The 25,155-nt window shown below is 45.0% G+C and overlaps 1 protein-coding gene and 1 long non-coding RNA gene across 4 annotated transcripts in view; one reads left to right on the forward strand and one right to left on the reverse strand.

The window, feature by feature from the left end:
- The window catches only part of LOC101905394 (uncharacterized), a 45,012-nt gene extending 22,561 nt beyond the window's left edge, over window positions 1-22,451 (forward strand). The window contains exons 2-3 of the long non-coding RNA XR_001501851.3: window positions 16,588-16,674; window positions 19,736-22,451. This is a non-coding gene — a long non-coding RNA (uncharacterized lncRNA). The remainder of the gene's footprint in view (window positions 1-16,587; window positions 16,675-19,735) is intronic.
- The window catches only part of ZNF704 (zinc finger protein 704), a 260,938-nt gene that overhangs the window by 56,097 nt on the left and 179,686 nt on the right, over window positions 1-25,155 (reverse strand). For all 3 annotated transcript variants that reach the window (XR_003038029.2, XM_025001516.2, NM_001205753.1), the window contains one exon: window positions 1,975-2,078. Coding sequence is in view for 2 of the 3 variants with exons in the window: in XM_025001516.2 (XP_024857284.1) it covers window positions 1,975-2,078 (104 nt within the window). In the remaining variant the exon portion in view is untranslated. The remainder of the gene's footprint in view (window positions 1-1,974; window positions 2,079-25,155) is intronic.

The raw sequence follows: 25,155 nt of genomic DNA on the forward strand, positions 1-25,155 counted from the left end.
CTGGTAAGTTCCACCCGGCGGCCTCAGAATACTACATTTCACTGATCTGCAATGTGGCTTCCGCTCCATGGGTCGTCCACTGTAAATGCTCTTTTCAAAGCCATGACATTCTTCTTGATGCAGAATTGAGTCCTTTACACCTTGACCTTCTGAAGCATCAGATGTCGCTCCTTGAAACAAGCTTTTCCCTTGACTTCTATGAAATCACACTTTCCTGCTTTCCTCTGCTTCTCTAGTTACCCCTCTCCCTTCCTGGGTTCTTTCCCTTACATAATGAGGAGGCTCACCACTTTTCACTTAGCCACCTTCTCATTATCCTCTACTTTTCCACAGCTCTCTCAGGGTCAGCTTATCTATATTCATGGCTTCAAAATGTCGCCTTCCAATTCTTCATCAGCCCAGATCTGTCTCCCAGGCTGACCCAGCACCCCATCAGATCCTGTTCTTTGGATGATCCCAGGTTCTCCCTACTAAACGTGTTTCAAGCTGGATCTCTCATCTTCTTCGGCTACCCCACCTCTTGCTCCTAACATTCACCAAGAGATCGCCTCCTCTGCCTTTGCTCATCACCACAGGGAATGGACTTCCCAGAAGTCACCCTCATCACTCCTTCTCCTTTATCTTCTCTGTCTATCACCAAGTCTTGTTGATTCTTCCTTCTTCATATTTCTCAATTATGCCCTATATGCATCCCCACTGTGACCACCAAGATTCAGGACACACACATGGTTTTTTTCTGTTTATTTTTTGTTTTTGTCTTGTATACCCAATTATAACTTTCCAATGTTTCAATCATCTAATAGCTCTCCTGTAGCCTCAGAAGAATGTCCAAACTCATAACCAGACAGATATGACTCCTTGATTTCCTGCCAGGCTCTCCCAGCTTCATCTCCTACTGCCCTACTGATTCATCATATTGAATTCTATGAGTCAATATTATATCATGACTGAGACAGGAGATCTGGAATCAGAATGATACGGAAATAAGTTCAGCTCTGTTTAAAGTCAGCTAATCCTCAGGTGCCTCAGTTTACTCATCTGTAAAATAGTGATAACATCTCATAGAACTGTGAGAATTACATGAGATGAAGTAAACCTAGTATATGGCACATACTAAGTACTCAATAAATGCTAGCTATTAATACAGCTGTGATAGTTTTCCCCCCCAAAAGACTGTACATTACCTAGGAGTATGGACACTGTTTCAATGATATATTCAAACCATCTATTATGGTTGTTGTTCAGTTGCTAAGTCATGTCCGACTTTTTGTGATCCCATGAACTGCAGCACACCAGGCTGCATCTGTTATGGTACCTAATAAATATATACTGAATAAAAGAATGGATTAAGGAGCCTGGGATAATGCTTTTTCAAAATATTTAATCTTCAGAGTTCTTTGGTCCAACTGTCCCTCCAACCAAACAGGAAAAGAAAAAAAAAAAGGCTGGGGAAGTAGCTTCAGGAGACCAATCTCCATCTACCTGAGGCAATACGGAACACAAGTTCTTAAAGATAAGTTGGAAAGGTGGTGGAGGTCAGTAAATGTGCACTCAATGGGTGGATGTAGGAATGAAATGCAGTGGGGTCTTTGGGACGATGAGGAAGAAGGAGGCTGATAGCTCTGGGGTCCATTTCTTCCACATTTCCCTTCCCTTCCCACTAGTGGATGAGGGTCCATGGTGTGTGTTAGGAATGAATCTGCACGTAAGTGCAAAGACCAGAGTCTGGAAGGATGTGTTCCAAACTGCTGAGAGCGCCTGCCTTTGGGGAGGGACTGGGACTGGGCGGGTTTGTGCACCACATGGCTGAATTTTAAAACACGGGTGTGTTCATGTGTTGTGTAATTAAAAAATAACTGGAAAAAAAGGAAAAAAGAGGGAGAGAAAAGAAGAAAAAGAAAAGAGCTTCCTCAGAGAGAAGCTCTGCTCCTGATGTGAGAGGACCCTTCCCTGTGCGCGGTGCCCCAGGCTTACCGTTCTGCCGCACAGGAGGGCTCCTCACCAAAGGGCTGGTGGACAAGCTGGTTAGTACCATGGCTGCTGTCACCTTGTCCATGTCCAGCTCCTCCAAAGATTTCCTGGAAAACAGGGGGGGACATGGTTCACTGTTCATTCTGCATCTCTGTGCCATGTTACCACACATGTTTACCCCTCTAGATTGTCCCCATGAAAATGCAATGTTTTGTTAGTTTTATTGTACAGATGAAGTCAAAGTCCAGAGGTTAAGTGATTCAGTCAAAACCATATACGACTGATGGTCCAGCGGTTAAGACTCCGAGCTTCCACTGCAAAACAGGTTCAATCCTTGTTCAGGGAACTAAGATCCCACAAGCTGCACAATGTGTCAAAAATTTAATAACAAAATCTGATTAAAATTTTTATATAATATTAGGAAATGTCAGGTCCATCCACTGGTCATTCATCTAACAGGTGTTTATTCAGAGTGAAGCATGGGGCCAGACTCTTCTAGGCATGGGTGATACGTGGTAAACAACACACGTGGCTGGTGAGGAGAAACACAGGATCAGCAAACAACCAAAAAGGGAGAGACTAATTTCCGGTAGTGACACTTGCTATGTCAGGCCCAGACAATGTGACATGACAAGGACCGTGGACAGCTGCACTCAACAGGGGCAGGGAAGGCTCTCTGAGGAGGTGAACTTTGAGCTGAATTATGAAGGAGGAGGAGGAGAAATTGACCCCCAGCAGCCAAGACAGCTGTGCGAAGGCGAGGCATCAGAAATCAGCACTGGATATTTGGAGAGTGACCTGCTGGTGTGAGAAGGGGAGAGTGGTGCTGAGCTGGTCATGTGGGGTCTTTCAGCTGTGGGAGGTGCTTTGATTTTATTCCAGGTGGAACAGGAAGTGACTAGAAGGCTTGAAGCGGTCTAATGATGTAAAATGATTGATATTTTAAAAATCATGACCTGAGCTGCTATATGGAGACTGAGTTCTAGAAAAGGTAGCATAGATGCAGGGAGGCTAGTTAGGACATAATTGCTAGGAATACAGACGTGGGAGTCTCGTGGACTAGGGCGGGGGCAGCAGCAGGTGCCTCGTAGGATTGCGGCTGCACTGGGTGTCGGGGGGAGGGATAAGAAGGGAACGTGCCCACGTGTCTGGCTTGAGCATTAACTGGACCCATTTACTGCGATGGAGAGGGTGGGAGAAAATGCAGTGAGGGGTGTTTAAACTCCAGTGCTGGCTTTTCCACATTCTACGAGAAGAAGGCTAGGGCATAGGGTAGTTGCTATGCTGTTAATGTGAAGAGCCACTGAGACGAAGAGGTTACTCTGGTTCATTAATTTTGGTCAGCTAACCCTGAATAAAGGTTCATCAGATAATGATCATTGTGAACTGAAGCCGGCTTTTTAAAATTCATTTCAGTAATGAAGTTAGCATTGAGAGGCAAAAATGTATGCATTAATAGTACCCTGACGTCAGATAAATTGTACTGCCTCCTCAGAGATGAATATTTTATTTCAAATGAGGGAAGAGTTGAAGGAGCACAGGAGAAGATTAATAAGTCATATCGATAGAGGAATTGACACTTTGACAAAGGCGGTTTTCATCCACAGCTGTGCTGTATAGTTTGTAAAAGTAATGAACTCTTGAGAGAGAAACTTTATAGGATCGCTTCAAAACAAGAAAGGGAAAAAAGATTCCTGACTTGGAGAAAAATCAAATAGTTCCTGGGTAAGGCACGTTGGGGAACTGCTCAATCAATTTCACCATGAAATTATCAAAATTATTACAGTTTGGCTCTCTGATGTTCACCATAGTGCTGAATTACTGAGCAAAGCTTACTCTTTCAATCTAAGGTACCAAAAGATGGGAATGTTTGACATTTTCTTCTGTAGTTCTTCTCAAAGTACCTTATGCTCTCTCTTGGCAAATTGATGCATCAAAAGACAAATTACTGGATTCAGAGAAAAGTACTTCTGGAAAGCAAGCTTGAGAGCACACAATGAAATTCACTGCACAGAAACTTTCAAGACAGTTTCATACACTTAGGGAAGAAACTACTCACTCATTTTGCATACCATTAAGAGATTTTACAGTATCTACAATTTATAAGATCCTCACACTTGGGAGTAAAGGTGATCCTCATTTTTTTTTTCCAGAAATGAGACCTCCTGAAACAGCACCAGGGAAAGAATGTAAAGCATCTTAAAGTAATTTTGAGTGTTTTATGTCTCAGTCTTCCCATGTAGTCATGGCCACAGAGGGAAGGGGTTACTTGGGGGCAGTGAAGGAGAAAAGCTTGCTATATAGACTGTTTCGTATAAGCAGATGGTGGGGCTCCTTCCACAGCCTGAGCTCAGCTGTCAGGATCACTCCATGCCAGCAGGGGGCGCACCTGAGCAGGCCATGCTGCCATCTCTTCCAAGACTGAATTATGGGAGCTGCTTTTTTCTCTTTCCATCTACCAGTCTTCTCTTTTTCTTTTGTTAACAAAAGGTTTAAGAACACAGAAGAGAGTTCCATGAGCCTGGCACAGGGAAATGGCATGACTTCGTAGGGAGAAGGTCCCTTGCCACTTGCCCCCATCCCTAAAGGGACCTGTTACACAGTCATGGTTCTTCGCTCTTCTCTGTCTTGGTTTCAGGGAGCTTCGTTTTTCCTTCCTCAATCTGCTCTGTGGTTTTTTTGATTTTTCACATCTAACATACACATTTATGTTTTATAGGTCTCATTGATAATTAACACAAAAGCTGATTTGTGTGTTAAGTATGAAGATCAATAGAGCATGTATCATTATAAAATATGCATTTATTTTGCATTGCCAAAAGCTGACATTTCAAAATAATTATTGAGTATCATAAAGCAGATTTCTGATGAGTAAAAAGAGGAATAAATATTAGTATAATCAGGGTGTTTCTGTATTTGGATTACCTTTAAGTTTCCTATTGGTCTGGAAGTTACTAAAAACAACGATAAAAAAAAATCAAAAGAATACATAGCTAATGATTCAGTTAACCTATATTTCTTGGAAACTATTGTTATCATGCTACATGAAACATTACCAGATGATATGGCCTTGTGCTGAGTTGTGTTTTTGTTTTTATCTTTGTTTAATTTCTTTTGGTACAGTACTATCTAATTACTGATTAATTGGTGCTGTAAATTCAAATCCTTATAATTAAACATGAAGAGATGATATACAAAGTAGAAATTGGAACACTTTGAGAAAATTGCTACAAAGGCTCTCTGGTAGATTTAGAGTTGTTGAGGCAGGGGGAAAAACGTTATCAGTAATACTAAATATTCTCTCCTGTTTGAAACTTAATTTGAGTCTACTGTAGAAAACCTTACTAATCGTATATTTACAAAAGGCTTTTCAATTTTTCTTTTCTCTCAAACTTAGTTGAGTATTAGAAGACTTAATAAGACTTAGAATTATTATTATTATTATTATTATTTTTAGAATTATTTTTTTAAAATAGTAATATTCATTGTTACTCTATATGTCAGTGCTCTTGAACCTTTTTGGGCCAGTTTAACCAGGGGCCAGTTTTGTGGAAGACAATTTTTCCATAGCCTAGGGATGTGGGGGATGTTTCAGTATGATTCTCACAAGGAGTGAGCCATCTAGATCCCTTGCATGTATGGTTCACAGTAGGGTTTGAGCTTCTTCAGTTCAGTTCACTTCAGTCACTCAGTAATGTCCAACTCTTTGCAACCCCATGGACTGCAATATGCCAGGCCTCCCTGTTCATTACCAACTCCAGGAGCTTACTAAAACTCATGTCCATTGAGTCGGTGATGCCATCCAACCATCTCATCCTCTGCCATCCCCTTCTCCTCCCGCCTTCAATCCTTCCCAGTATCAGGGTCTTTTCAAATGAGTCAATGCTTTGCCTCAGGCAAAGTATTGGAGTTTCAGCTTCAACATCAGTCCTTCCAATGAATATTCAGGACTGATTTCCTTTAGGATGGACTGGTTCGATCTCCTAGCTGTCCGAGGGCCTCTGAGAGTCTAATGCTGCCACTGATCTGACAGGAGGTGGAGCTCAGGCAGTAAAGCAAGCAATGGGGAGTGGCTGTAAATACAGATGAAGTTTGATCACTCGCTCGCCACTCACCTCCTGTTGTGTGGCCCAGCTCCTAGTAGGCAATGGATCAATACCATGGCCCTGGGGGTTGGGACCCCTGCTGTATGTGATTTGTCCCTCAGGTTGACCTGGCTTTGATGACTGAACAGGATTTCAAGAAGGGAGAATCACATTTCAGGCAAGGAATTAGGCAAGTCCTTGCCTTGTAATCTGCTTAGGAGTCGTATTAGAAGGATGGGAGATGAGGACAGAGAGCCTGGGCCAGTTCACGGGGCCTCACGTGCCAGGCTGAGTGGTTTGTCATATCCTTGTGAGCAGAGGGAAGTCACTGAACCCTCTTGAACCTGGGGGAGAGATAGATGATCAACCTGTATTTTAGAAACAGGTCAAAATGGAACATGTAATGGAAAGGGAAGAAGCTAAAAGTAGGTTGTTTAGCTACTTTTAGTTAAGCCAAAATTCAAACCCCAAGTTATAGACTAAGAGACAACTATTCCTCAATGAACAGATAGTATTTAGTCTTTGAGTACACATTCCCTGTGTATCTGCTAAGGAGGTGTCCTGGGCCTCTCTGGGAGAAGCCGTAAAGGTAATGGTTAAGAGTACAGGCTCTGGAATGAATCAGATCATGTGGCTTCAAATCCACTCTGCCATTACTAGCTGTGTGACCTTGGGTAAATTACTAACATCTCGGAGTCTCTGTTTCTTTATTAGAAAAAGGAAGACAAAAAATAGATCTGTTGAGGGGCTTCCTTGCTGATCCAGTGGTAAAAAATCTGCCCGCCAACGCAGGAGACACAGGTTAGATCCCTGATCTGGGAAGATCCCACATGCCACGGATCAACTAAGCCTGCGTACCACCTCTACTGAGCCTGCGCTCTAGAGCCTGGGAGCCACAGCTACTAAGTCCATGCGCCTAGACCCTGTGCTCTGCAGCAAAAGAGGCCACCACAAGGAGAAGCCCCTTCACTGCAACCGAGAGTAGCCTGCTCACCGCAACTAGAGAAAAGCCCGCACACAGCAACGAAGACTCAGCACAGCCAAAAATAAATAAAGTTTAAAAAAATAGATCTGTTGAGAAGATTAAATGAGAAAATGTACATGAGTACCAACAGACAGCCTCACTAGAGTCAGGGTTCCATGGGTGTTAGCCATTATTAACCTTCAAGTTCATGAACACGCCCATAGCACATAACCCCCATGAAAGAGGAAAGCGTTAGGTTTCTTCACTTGCTTTTCTTATTCAGCACCAGCATTAGCAGTTGTTGCTTTTCTTTTTGGGCCCGCGCGCGTGTGTGTGTGTGTGTGTGTGGTGGTGATGGTATTATTTTTCATAAAGACACAGTTGTAACTTCACAAGAGGTGCTCTGAAGGAGGTGGCAACTGTGTAGCGAGGAGCAGCTGCTGGGCTCCTCACTAGTGCCACACGTTGGCGCCTTGGCAAGGATGTGGCTCATGACATCATGACTCTTGAGGTCCCCCCACAAGCAGCCAAAGCCTCCAGTGACCCTTTGGATTTTATTTCTGCTCTCAGCCCTCATTCCTGCACTACTAGCTATGTGCTCAGGGCTCTTTTCAGTTCAGTTCAGTCGCTCAGCTGTGTCCGACTCTTCGCGACCCCATGGACTGCAGCACGCCAGGCCTCCCTGTCCATCACCAACTCCTGGAGTCCATGAGCCCAAACCTCATGTCCATGGAGTCGGTGATGCCATCCAACCATCTCATCCTCTGTTGTCCCCTTCTCCTCCCGCCTTCAATCTTTCCCAGCATCAGAGTCTTTTCAAATGAGTCAGTTCTTCACATCAGGTGGCCAAAGGGCTCTTTTAGTTCCTGGAAATACAGTTGCAAGAAAACTCAGCAGAGACTCTGCCCTCCTGAGCTGTGCTCTGTTGGAGAACCAGACCTTCATCAGACACATGGATAAACATAAATTTAGCTTCCCAGGTGGCTCAGGGGTAAAGAATATGCCTGCCATTTCAGGAGATGTGAGTTTAATCCCTGGATGGGGAAGATCCCCTGGAGAAGGAAATGGTAACCCACTCCAGTGTTTTTGCCTGGAAAAATCCCATGGACAGAGGAGCCTGGTGGGCTACAGTCCATGAGGTCACAAGAGTCAGACACAACTTAGTAAGTAAACCATCGCCCACAGATGTGACAAATGCCAGGTAGGAGTGTCTGGACTGGGGGCTCCTGGCTAAGGGGAGAACTCCTAGCTCAGGACTGGAAGGGGGCACTGGCCGTAGCCTCTCTGAGGGTGTAGATGAGCCCAGGGCCAGGCAGTTCGGGAACACAGGCCAGGCTGCCTTCAGAAGCAAGGCTGAGGGCCACGGGGAGGGCCAGCTGGGTCGGGCCTGCGGAGCTCTCTAAGGCTCTTATCTTAAAGGCCTGGGAAGCACTGAGGTGTTTCCAGCAGGGTCGGGTGGGGAGAGGTCAGGTCAAGTTGAGGTGATGCTATCAGATTTACTTTTCAAAAAGCTCACCCTGGCCGCCGTGTGGAAAATGAGTTTCTGGGGTTTGACAACTGATCTTTTATCTGAGGAATTGACTGCCCGGTGACAGTGGCAGCAGGTTGCGGGATACAGCACCTGTGACAGGAAGAGGTAGTCAGGGGGTGTGTGCAGCATCGGCGGGCGCGGCCCCAGGCCCAGGGTCTCCCGCACGGGTGGGTGCGGCCAGCCGGCCTGAGTGCTTGGCCCTGGCCTGTGCCAACAAGCCCGGCTATTGTTCATGCCTCAAGAAGTGTTTTTCTTCTTTTGAAACACGTCATGCCTGAACGCCATCTGCTCGGAGGGTGTGTACAAACACGGTCTCCCCTGGCTAACCCACCAGCTAACAGAAAAGTGTTTTACACCCCAGAGAGCCATAAAAGACATTTATCTGCAATTAAAATGCTGTAGTAAGAAAACGGAAATAAAAATGAATACTACATCCCTTAGATTAGAACTAATCTAGTTCCTTAGCAACCACTGAAATCTGCTGTCTAGACCGAGTTCAATTACTTTTAAAACTTGTGGTAATCTTCAGACCAGGAATAAAGTCTGAAAATTAACTCTCTCCCACTAGAACGGGCACAGTGACATCTCCAATCCTGGAATTCTGCGAGAGCTTCCCCTGAGAGTTTGGAAAACTGGACCCAGTCACTGTTAAATGTGATTAAAAAGCATAAAAAGTTCATTTTCTTTCTAAAGGGATCTTGTAGCAAAGTGGTCCTTTTCCTTCCAGTTTCATTTTAGCTGTTGTTTCCTTCGAGACCACAAGGAAGATGAGAGAAGCTGCCTATTTTATTAAGGTGTCCAGTGGCCTTGATCAAACAAGACGGGAAAATGAGAGCAAACACATCATAATACATGAGGCAACACAGGTCAGTACTTCTGAAACTACCTGTGGGGAAGGATAATTTTTAAGAAATTTCTAATCAATCATGGATCAATACTTCTGTCAAATACAAGGGGGAAAATGACCCGTGGAAGATACGCATGCTAAGTCCCTTCAGTCGTGTTTGACTTTTGTCGATTGCATGGACTGTAGGCTGCCTGGCTCCTCTATCCATGGGGATTTTCCAGGCAAGAATACTGGAGTGGGTTGCGGTGTGCTCCTCCAGGGGATCTTCCCGACCCAGGAGTCGAACCCCTGTCTCTTATGTCTCCTGCGTTGGCAGACGGGTTCTTTATTACTAGTGCCAGTGGAAGATGTGGTCATGTCAGACTGCTATGCAAATTTCTAAACTGCTGCTTCCTCTCAGTTTCTGTACCCAGATCACTGTGGGCTGATGACAGACTGCAGACTAGCACCGGTCCATGCAGCGCCCACTGAGCACTGGGCAATTGCTCTGACGTCCATTTCACTTTGCCTGAAAATCAACATCCAGTCCCCTCCCTCTTTCCCCCACTTGCTGCTCTGCTCTCCTCGGGTCCTCCCACCACCCTTGTCATTCTGCACCTTGGGGCCCATGTTCCATCATCAGTAATCCCTTACCCTCTCCCCTCTACTGTATCTGGGCTCTCCTCTGAGGTTAATCCTCTTTTCTGTCAGAGTTTCCTGTCAGTCTCACTGAGGTCAGGCGGGGATGCCCACCTTTGACCTGTCCCCTAGGAGACCATCCCCCTTCGCCCTCATGCAGAAACCCTTGGGCTTCTGAGGCTCAGCTGTGCACTTACCTGACTCTCTCCTTCTTTCTGTCTCAGCAATCACCAGCCTTTCTAACAGCACCTCTCTCCCCAAACAGTCATCTAATGTTTTGGCAAATACATTATAGCCATTATTTTTTAAAATAATTTATAATTATAGCTATGATCCTAGGAGACTGATTGAAAACATCCAATAACCTAACTTCTGTGCCCCTAGCCCCCCAATATTCAGCCTAGTGCTGAGCTTAAGAAAAGACCCTGCAGCCAAGTAGACTGAGGGTTAATTTCCAGCAACTCCATTTACTAGATGAGTGATTTTAGGCAAATCTTGTAGCTTTGTGCAGCTTCATTCCTCTTGCATAAACTGGGAATAATAATAATACTGACCTCACAGGGTTTTGGAAGAATTAAATAATTTACGTAAACTATCTGACCTATACTATGCATGCGTGTGAGCATGCATAGTTATGTCTGACTCTTTGTGATCCCATGGACTGTAGCAGGCCAGGCTTCCCTGTCCATCACCAACTTCTGGAGCTTGCTCAAACTCATGTCCCTCAGTTGGTGATGCCATCCAACCATCTCATCCTCTGTCGTCTCTTTCTCCTCCTGCCTTCAATCTTTCCCAGCATCAGGGTCTTTTCCAATGCCATCAAACCATCTCATCCTCTGTCGTCTTCTCCTCCTGTCTTCAATCTTTCCCAGCATCAGGGTCTTTTTCAATGAGTCAGTTCTTCGCATTAGGTGGTTAAAGTACTGGAGCTTCAGCTTCAGTATCAGTCCTTCCAGTGAATATTCAGGACTGATTTCCTTTAGGATTGACAGTCCATGTTGCTACAAATGCAAAATTTTATTCTTTTTTGTGGTTGAGTATATTCCATTCTGGGCTTCCCTGGTGGCTCAGATGGTAAAGGATCTGTAGCTTAGACAGTAAAGAATCTGCTTGCAGTGCAGGAGACCTGGGTCAGGAAGATCACCTGGAGAAGGGAAAGGGAACCCACTCCAGTATTCTTGCCTAGAGAATCCCATGGAGAGAGGAGCCTGGTGGGCTACAGTCCATGGGGTGTCAAAGAGTGAGTGACCAACACTACTACTGTTATATTCCATTGTAATATACACTATATCTTCTTCATCCATTCATCTGTTGATGGACACTTAGGTTGCTTCCAGGTCTTGGCTATTGGGAATAGTGCTACTATGAACATAGAGTTTCATGTATCTTTTTGAATTATGGTTTTTGGTAAACAGCAGATACTCTATCTTCCTACATTTTATAGTAAATTAAGGCCACCAGGCATGAATCCTCGCATTTTGCCTCTTTACCTCCTTTACCTCTTTACCTTCTTGAACACTAGGTTCAAGTGTTGCTTTTCCTGGAAGCCATGCCTCCATCTGGCCGACTTCATCCTCCTCCAAGAGCCTGCTCCTTCTTCTGTGCCCACTAGCTTCTTTCTCTGTCCACTAACATGCCTAAGGGTTTCTTCCCACCTGCACTCAGGGTCATGAGGCAGGAATGAATGGGGTAGAATAGGAATGAGGACAGGGGTTGGAGATCCCAAGGGACAAGAAACTCTCAAGGAAGGACAGGCTTATAGCGTCAAAGGCAGTGGAGACCAAGCCCATCAGGACCAACGGAACTAGCTGCCAGGAAACAGAAGAAACTGTAGTAGGAATGGAAGCGGGATTGCTGTGGGTTGAGGAGTGAATGGTTACTAGGAAGTGAGAAATTCAAGGCAGGGATCATAAACGACTTTGGAAAGAAGCTTGGCCATGAAGGGAAGAAGGCTGCTGTTCCTTGAGGAAGTTAGAAGGTATTTGTCTGTCTTCAGATGGATGGGCTCTGTGCTCAGTCACTTCAGTCGTGTCCGACTCTTTGCGACCCCATGGACTGTAGCCCGCCAGGCTCCTCTGTCCATGGGATTCACCAGGCAAGAATCCTGGAGTGGGTTGCCATGCCATCCTCCAAGGGATCTTCCTGACCGGGGGATCCAACTCTTGTCTGCCTGTGTCTCCTGCATTACAGGTGGATTTTTACCCACTGAGCCACCTGGGAAGCCCAAATGGAGTCTAGTGCATTTAAATGCTGACAAGAAAGGGCCAGCAGCATGGAGAGGTTGGAGATCCAGGAGAGAAGGGATAATAAATGGACAAGGTCTTTACTAAGGCTGCATAGTGTGGGGTCCCCAGCTCAAGTGGAATTCACTTTATACACAGGCAGGAGCATTGTCCCTGTAACGAGTGAGCAGGACACTGGTGGCCTGGGTGCAGGCACATGTGTGGTGTGGGCTCGGGGACTTGATGATGTGTCTTTATGGAGGTTTTTTGCTTTAATTCTTTCCTCAGAAGCAGAAATGTTTCTCCGTGGGAAGTGGGGGAGGGGGCCCTGGAGGGCTGAAGGTTTGACATCGCAGTTATGAATAAGGAGAGAGAAAACTGAACAGGACCCCACAAGACAGCCATCAAGAATAGCTCTGCTGAAAGGTGGGGTGGGCGCTTTGAGAGCTGCAGCAAGAGGGTAGGGGGCAGCTGCTGGATTTTCCTGGGGAGCGGGGGTTAGATGAAGAGGTGTGCAGAGAGGGCCGATCTTGGTTTAGGAAATGAGTGAAGGCTGAGGGGCTGAAAGATGGGGGAGCAAATGGAGAGAAACCAGAGATCTTAATGAGATTTATTTATTTATTTATTTTTAATGAGATTTAAATACAAGTGTGGTGGGAGCAAGAGAGAGGAAGGGCTGAAAGAACTGGAGGTCATGAGCAGGCATGAGTACTGGAGATGGAGATTCTAGAGAGAGAGAGAGAGGAATTGTGGGAGACAGCAGGGCCAGGGCATGGCCGCAGGAGAAGAGCGCAGAGGCGGGGGAGGGATGAAGTCACTGCATCATGAATAGTGAGGCTGCCTATATAATGGTGGCTCATGTCACCCAGGAGAGGAAAGCTGCGAGCAGGTGATGCAAGCCTTTAGTAAAGGGTGAGTGACCAGGATGTCAGGAGAGTCAAGCCAGGGGAGAGGTGGAGGGGCCTCAAGCAGCAGAAGGTTTATGCGGGAGTGGAGGAGCTGACAGCTTGTTAACAGCCGTGGGGACTGGGAGACATTCCTTCCTGTGAGGTTCCCCACCGCCTTTGGGATGAGATTCACACCCTGTGCATGAAGCACAGGCTGGAGACACGTGGTCCTCTCTAGCGGGGTCGCTGCATCTCACCCCCATTTCAGCACAGGTGCTCCGCAGGGCTTCCCTTGTGGCTCAGCTGGTAAAGAATCTGCCTGCAATGTGGGAGACCCTGGTTCAGTTCATGGGTTGGGAAGACCCCCTGGAGAAGGGAAAGGCTACCTGCTCCAGTATTCTGGCCTGGAGAATTCCAGGGACTGTATAGTCCATGGGGTCACAAAGAGTCAGACACAACTGAATGACTTTCATGTTCGTTTTCCACAGGGCAGCTCCCCAGTGGTAACCACACCCTCCTCTCCGTTCCTGTGCACAAGTTAAGCTCTCTGCTTTGGGAGCAAGCTTCCTCTGGGTTCCCCCTCGCCCCGCCTGTCTCACCCTCACATCGTCAGCTCAGTCTCACTCCCTGGAGGCCTGCGGACCCTCGCCCAGCCAGCTGGCTGCCCCAGCGCCTGAGTTGCACGGTCAGGTGCTCGCTCCCCCTCGCCCCTGGACATCATGACTGTCTGACATCTATTGCCAACATGGAGCACAACCAGGCTTAAGGTCAACTCTTCGTGAAGAGTTTTGGGAGGAATCAGTGTCAAGTAGAGGCGGTGGGCAGTGGCCGATGGGTGGCAAAGAGCAACACAGAAAGCCCAGCTGAAGATCTTGCGCCGTTTTCTTCTGCTCATTAGGCCCAGTAATTCATTCAGTTCCTCAAGTGGAAAACAATTTCTCAAAAATTCAGCTATTAAATAAATCATTCACATGAATATTCTTTTCACTGGCTCCAAAGAGTGCTGGCCTATCTCTGCAGAATTGACGTGGGTCTGGTGTCTAGGCTCCTGCTCTGTATTCACCAAGGCCCGCAGACCCATCAGCGAACTCTGAGATGGCAGCAATAACATTATTAAATAATAAGTTCCAAATCCCCTGAAAACAATTCTGTGTGATGAGCTGGACTTCTGCATGTGAGCAGGCTGCCGGATGTAGCTCTGGGAAGCATCGAGAACACCCCCGATGGCCATTTTGCTGTGTAGGTTTGCGCTTTTGATCGCAGTCAGTGTGTTCTCCTGGAGCCACGAGGCTGGGCTGAAATCCACACAGTTTTCTCTGCACACAAAGCCTTCTATAAACGTGGAGGTGCCCCTCTGGGATGGCCTTTTAGGCAGCAGATGATAGAAGACCAGAGAGGACATGTCAAATCCTCTCTTGTGACAATGTGTGTGTGTGTGTGTGTGTGTGTGTGTGTGTGTATCATGCCTGTGTCTTTCTGGGTTGATGTCCTTTGTGGGTCTGTGTGTGAAAGCCTTTCTGTGTATCCGTGAATTTGTGTGTGTGTGTCCTGCGTCTGAGTGGGTTGATGTCCTGTGTATGTATGTCTGTGTGTGTCTCTCTGTGTGCCTGTGAGTGTATGAGTGTGTACATGTCCTGTGTATCTTCATGTCTGAGTCTGTGTGGGTTGATGTCCTGTGTGGGTCTGTATGTGAACGCCTTTCTGTGTAGCTGTGAATGTGTGAGTGTGTGTCTTGTGTGTGTGTATGTAACTGCGTGACTGTGTCTCTCTAGGTTGATGTCCTTTGTGGGTCTGTGTGTGTTTCTCTGTGTGTCTGTGAATGTGTGAGTGTGTGTCCTGTGAGTGTATCTTCACATCTGTGGGGGCTGGCGTCCTGTGTGGGTCTGTGTGTGACTGTCTACATGTGTGCTCTGTCTACAGAGAAGGGGATGGAAGGAGCTGCAGGTGACTATGGTCCCAGACCCCGTCTCCTGCCCAGAACAGTGGCCTCTTTCTTCCTGGCCTCTGGATGGCCAGATTCTTGCTGACTCTCTCTATTTCAGAAGCATCTGCCTGCCTCTCGGCAATGGCCAGGCAAGGTAGTCAGACTATCTGGAAAGGGCCCACGGATGTTTTAGCGGGTTTTTGCCTGGGCTGCTGTCTGTCTTCCCAGGTGGTGCTAGTAGTAAAGAACCTGCCTGCCAATGCAGGAGACATAAGAGATGTCCGTTCAATCCCTAAAGTCGAGAAGCTCTCCCAGAGAAGGGCATGACAGTCGACTCTGGTATTCTTGCCTAGAGAATCCCCATGGATAGAAAAGCCTGGTGGGCTACAGTCCATGGAGTCACAGAGAGTTGGACACAACTGAAGTGACTTAGCATGCATGCATGCTGTCTGTCTGGGCTGTCTGCCAGTCAGTCCCTGAGTTCTAGGGAGCACCTGGTTGGGCAGGGCCTGCCATGTGTGCAGAGGTGGTGGGTCCCAGGCTAATGGAGTTGAAGCTCAGGTCATTTAGGTCAGCGGCAGGTTAACAGGCTGCAGATCACGTGTCACAGTTGTCCTCAAGAAGAAGAGTGTGATCACAATTGTATCTCTCACTCTTACTTTCACATCCAAGTCGGGTCACTCCAGACTTTCTGGTGGGGTTAATTACATTGTTGCTCCAAGGCCTGAAATCCATTTAGGCCTCAATGATAGATATGCAACAAGAAATGAAGGTTTACTCTATAGCACAGGAAACTATAGTCAATATCTTGTAATAACCTATAATAGAAAATAATCTGAAAAATAATAACATGTATATGTATAACTGAACCACTTTGCTGTGTACCTGAAACACTGTAAGTCAACTATACTTCAATTATATATATATATATATATATATAAAATTCACAAGTTTAAAGATTAAAAAAAAATAATTTCCAGCTACGCTGATGGAAATAACAGTTATTTCATGAGGGCAGTTGGGAAAAAACCAATCGAGTGTTTTCTGGTTTGCCAATTTAGGGGAAAAGTGATTTTTTCCTCTAGAAATTTATTTTTTAAAGTGAGGTTTAAAAATACCGTTTTTTATTTCTGTTACTTCTCTTTCCTGAGTGGGTGTCATTATTATGCTGGCAAGAGGCCAAAGTGTGGGTGAGAAGTGGCCATTGTAGCTGTCTTACCTAACTTTTTCCAAAGAGAGAGGCTCCTATTGTTTCCAAGCAAGCTGCCCCAAAAGGCTTCTCGGGAACACGAGGAAGGCCCCTCTCCATTGGAGAAAGCAGCTTTGTACACATTGCTGCCCACGTACTCCAGGCACCAGGGTACCTGCCCTGCCTCCCAGGAGTGGCCACTCGAGCTGGGCAGACGAAAGCTGTTAGCAGGTCAATGGGCTGACTCACTCCCCTGCCCTAGGCTGGAGCTGGGGTGGGGAGTCGGGTGTGGGGTGTGGATATGGAGCTTATTGTTCTATTTATAAATTTTGGTGTATTTCATCTTTAGCTTGTCTGGGGCCTGCTTGCAGACTTCAGTCGCTTCTGGCTACACCCATGGCAGGACTGATGTGTGCACTGCCTCATGGACAAACTGGTATGTATGTAAATGAATTACCTCCTTTTTAAACTGCTCATTTCAGATTTGACTTAAAAAAAAGAAAAAAAAATGTAATCTTTTTTTCAAAAACATCTTTTTTCTAATAATAGATAATATTTATTGAGCATTTCCAATGCCAAATGCTTATATACATTATTTGAAATGGTCACTTTATTGATATTACTGCCCCATTTACAAATGTGGAGACTGTGGTAATTTCCTAAGGGCACTTGGCCAGTCTGCCGGCCCTGCCTTATTCCAGTTGTCCAATGGGAGCGTCACACCACACACGAATGCCATTTTCATGATCCGCTCTGTAACCTCGTTTGAAATTTGAGACATGCTTGTCACCTTCTATAAGTGCAATATATTGGTGAGGTTAGCATGATCTGTTTTAGAGTACACATTTTTTTCCTATATCACACTTCAAATTATCTTATAATGAAAAGGTTTTCTTTATATATACGGGTGATTCCACATTAATGAGAATACAAAAGTTCAAGTAGACAAAAATAGATTAAATTTTAGGCTTATTCATTTTTAAAGGGGTTTGGCTTTCAAAAAGATTCTCTATGGATTTTCTTTAAATAGAATTCTTATAACAATCTTAAAATATTTTGAATGATTAAATTTCAATTCAACTCATCCACCCAAATTCTAACCTCTACACAAGTACCTGTTATACACTGCTAAGTTGAACCATATGAAATTGCCGATATTCACTCTTTTCTAATATACCAAAGTGGCAGTTTCGTAAGGTTCAATCTGATATCTGCTCTTATCAAACATTTATTTTTAGTTTCAAAGGCTAGAAGTGGACCAGTTTATCCTCAATTTAAATCGATTGTTTGAGATCAATAAGCCAGACAGTGGTTCTTTCCTGAAGCGTGTACTGTGGGTAATTTTATTTCTGGACTCGCCTTTTATTAAAGATAATCTCCTATTAATATAATTCAAGCAAGCTTCAGTTCAATATCTACTATGTGAAAAATACTTCTTTAGGCAGAACTCCTTGCCCCACACCTCATCAGTGTTCTACATGAGACACTTGGAATGTCCAGATTCTGGGAAAGGAGTGGGAGCATCTACATCGCCCTCTAGAGGATTCTCACACACACAATATCACTGGCTCTGTTGGCTGAATTCTCTTTATATTTTAATCATGTTAACGATATATGTTTCTGTCACTTCATATACCTATTATTTGGTGACAGATCAATTCAAACTGTCAGTTATGAATCTTCTCCCTTGAAAATGGTAATTCTATCATTCTTAAATGTGTTCGTAACAGTACAATCTGAGCACTATGAAATCAAACCTATTTATTGAACACCCAAAGTCTGAACAATTGCACATTTTAATTTGTGTACTTTGTGTATGAGGGAACATGACTTCCCCAAAGGAATAAGCAGGAGAAACTGATATAGTAGGAACACAATGCCAAGGTTACTGCTGGACATAGCAGATCAGTGACATGGCTGGATGGCTACTGGCCAGGGCATATCCAGTTTCCTGTAATAAGAGGTGGATGAATACAGGCTAGGAATGCCATAGAGGGCTGAGGCTGAAGCCAAGAGAGGTCCGCAGTGCCAGAGAAGTAAAGCGTTGTAGCTACTATTTCACGTTTCTTCTGAAAACAATATAAATGGCTTATAAGACTAGGATGCTGGAATTAATATTTAATGTAAAAAGCCTTACTGAAAACAATTGTGTAGCTATCAGGTATAAATAATAATTTCCACCTCTGCTGGTAATTTTTTACTCATTTAGGTTGTCACACTACCGTAGCAGCAGTTTATAGGTGCACTTAACTCTAATGGCACATTGATTAAACTATGGTGGAATTACCCATTCAATATATCTTCCCATTCTGTACTATTATGAAGTTCTAAATATTTCAAATGCAGATAGACCTCTATTAGTCAACAGTTCAGCAGCTACCTGTCTTCTTTCCTCTTTTTTGAATCATTACGAAGGCTTATACATTTACTTTTCTGCATACTTGAACCAATAATCTTATGAAAAGGAATTAACACACATACAGACTAAGAATCTGGATTTATTTGAAATCTGATGAGAAAATGAGCCAATTAAAATGAGTATAAAAATATGGAGGAAAAGAACCCTTTGACTATGACACATCACTGACTCTGTGAACATTTCTTTTCTCGCTTGGTATGTCATATCTATGAAGGTTCATCCAGCACAGACAGAAATAAGCCTCTGCTTTCATTCGTAGGCAGGTAAAACTTCTAGAAGTTCAGAGAGGGAGTAATAGCTCTGTGTCAGTCTGAGTGCTTCCAGAAGCAGTCACCAAGACAAGAGCAGCTCTGTAAGTTCACTTATAGAAGACTCCCTGGGAAGATGCTATGAAAGGAGATGGGCTGGGGGCACGGGAAGGTGGGGGAGCCTGCCCCCATCCCCGAGCCAGGTCTGACACCTGTGAGGAAGGAGTAAGGACAGAAGATTGGGTGCTAAGTCACTTCAGTCATGTCTGACCCTTTGAAGCCCCATGGACTGTAGCCACCGCACCACCCCCCCCCCCCAACAGGCTCCTCTGTCCTTGGGATTCTCTAGCAAGAATACTGGAATGGGTTTCCATTTCCTCCTCTAGGGGATCTTCCAGACCCAGGGATCGAACCCACGTCTTTTACATCTCCTGTATTGACAGGCATGTTCTTTATCACTAGAACCACCTGGAAAGCCTGAGGATTGGGTAGGAAATACTTGGGATCAATTCAAAGAAAGTCTCAACTCAAGCTGATGGGGTCCTGAACAAAGGTTGCCCTTTAGAGGAGCCCCAGGTCAGGCAGAATGGCCCACCTCTAGGAGCCCTGTTGTGCCAGGTCCTTGGAGGAGGGCAGCCCAGGGGAAGCATGGTCTTACCAGCTGCAGTGGATTCAAAAGAGTGGCCTCAAGAGGCTGGCTGGCCACTGTGTTCCCCGCAGGTACAGCTTCTTTTGAAAGGAGATCTGAGTGGTGTACTTCCATGCCCTCCACAAGTACTGTTTCTTTTTGGTGACTATGCAATTTAACACAGGGATCTTGTTTCTTTCAGACAAAACTAAAAAATCCCCTGGTTGGACACCTTCCTCAGCTTTCTTGGGATACATTCCTGGAGGACCAGCTGGGTGCCTGTGTTTTCCTGATGAGGTACAGGTTATACTTGCTGTCATGGTTCAGAAGGCTGAGCACTGAAGAACTGATGCTTTTCAAACTGTGGTCCTGAATAAAACTCTTGAGAGTCCCTAGGACTGCCAGGAGATCAAACGAGTCAATCCTAAAGGAAATCAACCCTGAATACTCGTTGGAAGGACCGATGCTGAAACTGAAGCTCCAAGTTTTTGGCCACCTGATGCAAACAGCTGACTCCTTGGAAAAGACCTTGATGTTGGGAAAGTTTGAAGGCAAAAAGAGAAAGCGGGTGACAGAGGATAAGATGGTTGAATGGCATCACCAACTCAATTGACATGAATCTAAGCAAACTCTGGGAGATGGTGAAGGACGGGATCCTGGCATGCTGCAGTGCATGGGGTTGCAAAGAGTCAGACTTGAGTTGGCAACTGAATAACAGCAGAACATGGTACAGAGGAAAAAGACAGTCAAGTTAAATAAAGCATCTGGAAGGATTTCCTGTCTCCAGAACTGTCCGAAGATCACTCTGACATTTGCCCAAGCATTTCCTTTATTAGGCGCTTCCCTAATAAACAGCTGGTAAAGAATCCTCCTGTTCTTGAGCTTCTCTTGTGGCTCAGCTGGTAAAGAATCTGCATGCAATGCAGGAGACCTGGGATTGATCCCTGGGTTGGGAAGATCCCCTGGAGAAGGGAAAGGCTACCCATTCCAATATTCTACCTAGAGAATTCCATGGACTATACAGTCCATGGGATACAAAGAGTTGGACACAACTGAGTGACTTTCACTTGCCTTTATTATAACTCCTTTGGATTGTGGTCCTACTGGGTCAAATCCAGGGTATAACCTACCTCCTTAAATAAATGACAATAGTTAACACTTATGCAGCATTTGCTATATGCCAGCTACTGCTCCAACCTTTACTTTCATGAACTCAGTTAATCCTCAAAATAAGTCTGTGAGGCCAATATTATCATTACCTCCAATTTTAGGGATGAGGAAACTGAGGCACAGAGAGGTAATGGAAAGTAAGTAAGTGGGTACTGGATTCCCATCCAGGCAGGGGGACACCACCATATGTGTTTCTGATTGAGTGTCTGTGTCCTCCCCAAAGTCAGTGTGATGGTATTAGGAGGTACAGCCTTTGGAAGTACTTAGGTTTAGATGAGGTTATAATGGTGGAATTCTCCATTCAAGAATACTGGAGTGGGTAGCCATTCCCTTCTCCAGGGGATCTTCCTGACCCAGGGATCTAACCTGGGTCTCTATATTGCTTATAAATATGATATTCCACAGCCTGAGCTAAGACAGTGTTTTTACGCAGTATGCTAGGGAAAGAGGTGCGTAAGACCTCAAGTGGACAGGGTGGCAGACATGTGAGTGTAGTTGGCCACAAGCTGGAGACCAGTGACACGCTTACTGTACAAGCTGAGCCAGCTTGGTGGCAGGGAGGGAAAGGGCCCACCCTGGGGAACTTGGGGTACACAGCAGCATTGCCAGGCAACGCCCGGAATCTTAGGCCAGGAGGAACACCACTCTTTCTGGTACCTCCAGTGCTGGTTCCTAGTGTACTTTCGGCCACAATCCGAATTACTTCACGAGCTGTGTATGTTCCAGCTTTCTAGTGACAGATGTCAGAGACTATAAGCAACTGGGAAGATAGAAACTGACAGCAGTACTGAAGACAGCGACAGTTTGGATAGCAGCAGCAGTGGCAACAGAAGTGAATAGTAGCAAATAGCAACAGTCTCACGGTGGTGGGACTAATGATGCTTTGGTCACATACAAAGAAGAACAGAGAAACCCACTGTAAATGGTAGGGCAGGTGTAAAGTTTGAATCAGGAAGGAAGAATGAATATACACATGAGCACAAGATTTTGTATATTATTTCGTGAATTGATAGATAGCTTGAAATTGATCCACAGCCTCCAGCAGGTTAAAAACTGTTTTAAAGACACTTAAGAGAGAACCTACTGAGCTCAAAACATATAATCTGTCTTTAAATAGCCCTGTGCTAAAGGGCAGAATATAACTAATTTTATAAGGAGTCCCAGGGGATTGTGGAAACCTACAACTACTGAGGCTCAGATTTTTTATCTTTTATGTTGGTGAAAGTAAAAGCGTGGGGCCACAGACACTGAGCAAATGATATAACTTCTGCAAAAGCAATTTATGCCCGATTCACCCATTATAGGAGAAGGCAATGGCACCCCACTCCAGTACTCTTGCCTGGAAAATCCCATGGATGGAGGAGCCTGGTAGGCTGCAGTCCATGGGGTCGCAAAGAGTCAGACACGACCGAGCAACTTCACTTTCACTTTTCACTTTCATGCATTGGAGAAGGAAATGGCAACCCACTCCAGTGTTCTAGCCTGGAGAATCCCAGGGACCGGGGAGCCTGGTGGGCTGCCGACTATGGGGTTGCACAGGGTTGGACACGACTGAAGTGACTTAGCAGCAGCAGCAGCACCCATTATATTGATAAATTCTTGAGGAGAGAAATATGCATGTAGATAGAGGGGAGGCAGTGAGGTAATAGCTCACAGCTCTCCATCTTCCCTACTGATGTTTAGCGATAGTGGGTTAGACCACACACAGCTTCCAAGCCACTTCAAACTGCAATGGGAAATACATTGAAGGCAGCCCCTTTAGTCTTTTTTTTTTTTTTTTTTTTTATAAAAAAGCTTTAGTCTTTAAAAATGCCTTTAATACAATTCCACCTTGTAGACTATTTTTAAAAAGTGGAGTTACCAGAGGATTGAGGGAGCCTTGTCATGAACGGAGAACCAGTTTAGAAACAGGAAACAAGGTGGAAATGAATGGGTACCTTTCTGCATGGAGACATGTTAACAACCACGACCCTGCCAAGATGCTGCTTGGATCATTTTATAAATGATCTGGACGAGGGCACAGAAAAATGTCTGGATTTGCTGATGATCCTGACTTTTGGTGCATAAGGATAGATTTCAGAAGATATTTTAAGCTCATGTCAAATAGACAAAAACATTGGTACATGTGATTGTGAGAAACTGCAAGTAATAAATGCACTTGGGGGAAAAAAAAGTATCACAGATTTCCAGGCATATGAGAGCTGAGAGATCAGTTACAACCCGCAAGAGTTTCCCGGGATTAGATGATAGAATCCACTCATAGGAAAACTATCTCAGGGTCAGCCAGTCCAACCTGTCATCTAAAGTCGTCCCTGGCCTTCCGTAGCCTCCTGACCACATGAACTCTGACTCCTTGCTCTCACAGTGAGGAACTCCTCATGCTAAGAGAAAACTCTGTCTTCATTGGGACAATTCAGAAAGAAAGTTCTCCTTCGTGTTGAGGCAATACCAGCCGCTTCCTTAGGCAACTCAGTGTTCCAGGATATCAGAGCACGGTTCTGATTCCTCTCCCACATAAACATCACACAAATTTGAAGAACTGTGTCCTCAGTTTTGTTTTGTTTTTTCAAATCAAGTTAAGCATCTGATAGGTCCTCATTGTTTGGCTCAGAACAAGTCTAAGTGTCCTAACTATTGAAACTGCTTCCCACTGGTGACACAGTTTACTATGCTCCTGTCCCATGTGCCCAGGACTGAATTCAGTATTTCAGGCAGGAAGTGACAAGTGCTCTATGAAAGGGACCTTGTTCCAGGGAAACCCTCCTCACCTCCCCCCGCATTTTTTAAATCATAGCTTTGCGTGTGTGCGTGCATGCTAAGTCACTTTAGTCATGTCCCACTCTTTGTGACCCTATGGACTGTAGCCCCCAGGCTCCTCTGTTCATGGGATTCTCCAGGCAAGAATACTGAAGTGGAATGCCATGTACTCCTCCAGGGGATCCTCCCGATCCAAGAATCAAACCTGAGTCTCTTACGTCGGCAAAAGGGTTTTTTTTTTTTTTTTTTTTTACTACTAGCGCCACCTGGGAAGCCCAGTAACACCTTTATTAAGGTATAATTTACATATCACAAGATTTATGCTTTTAAAGTGTAAAGTTCAGTATTTTTTTTGTGGTTTTTATTATGTCTACAGAGTTATGCAGTTGTTATTGTTCAGTCGCTAAGTCATATCTGACTCTTTGCGATCCCATGAACTGCAGCATGCTAGGCTTCCCTGTCCTTCACTATCCCCGAGTTTGGTCAAACTCATGTCCATTGAGTCAGTGATGCCATTCAACCATCTCATCCTCTGTTGCCCCCTTCTCCTCCTGCCTTCAACCTTTCCCACGTCAGAGTCTTTTCCAATGAATCAGTTCTTCGTATCAGGTGGCCAAAGTGTTGGAGCTTCAGCTTCAGCATCAGTCCTTCCAATGAATATTCAGGGTTGATTTCCTTTAGGATTGACTCCTTGATCTCCTTGCAGTCCAAGGGACTCTTTTAAGAGTCTTCTCCCACTTCCAGAACATTTGCATCATCCCCCAAAGAAACCTCATACCTATTAGCAGTCTCTGCTTATCTTCCACCTTCTGGCAACCATTAATCTGTTTCCTGTATATACTTGTCTCTTCTGGACATTTCACATAAATGGGCTGATGGGTGTGAAATCACTTTGATTTGCCCTACCCTAGTGACTAATGCGGAGAAGGCAATGGCACCCCACTCCAGTACTCTTGCCTGGAAAATCCCATGGATGGAGGAGCCTGGTAGGCTACAGTCCATGGGGTCGCTAAGAGTCGGACACGACTGAGCGACTTCACTTTCACTTTTCACCTTCATGCATTGGAGAAGGAAATGGCAACCCACTCCAGTGTTCTTGCCTGGAGAAACCCAGGGATGGGGGAGCCTGGTGGGCTGCTGTCTATGGGGTCGCACAGAGTCGGACACGACTGAAGTGACTTAGCAGCAGCAGCAGCAGTGACTAACGATGCTGAACAAGATGTGACATTTTGTGACTGGCTTCTTTCACTTAGTGTTTTACTTTTACACTCATATTTTCAAGCTTCATCCATGTTGTAACCTGTATCAGTACTTCATTGCTTTCTATTGGTGAATAATATTCCATTGTATGGATACAATCAATCAATCACATTTTCTTTATCCATTCATCAGTTGATGGACTTTTGTGTTCTTTTTAACTTGGGGATACAATGAATAATGTTTTCATGAATATAAAAATAAAAGACATACAAGTGTTTGTGCATGTGTTTTAATTCTCTTTGGTGTATACTTAATGGAATTGCCGGGTCATATGGTAATTCCACGGTTAACCTTCTGCAGAGCTGACAAAATGTTTTCCACAGTGGCTGCACCATTTTGTAATTCTACCAGTAACATATGAAGGTTCCAATTCCTCCATATCCTTTCCAACACTTGTTGTTATCTATCTCTTTGATAACAACCATCATAGCGGGC

Source organism: Bos taurus, chromosome 14 (assembly GCF_002263795.3).
Source record: "Bos taurus isolate L1 Dominette 01449 registration number 42190680 breed Hereford chromosome 14, ARS-UCD2.0, whole genome shotgun sequence".
In the NCBI taxonomy this organism is placed as follows: domain Eukaryota; kingdom Metazoa; phylum Chordata; class Mammalia; order Artiodactyla; family Bovidae; genus Bos; species Bos taurus.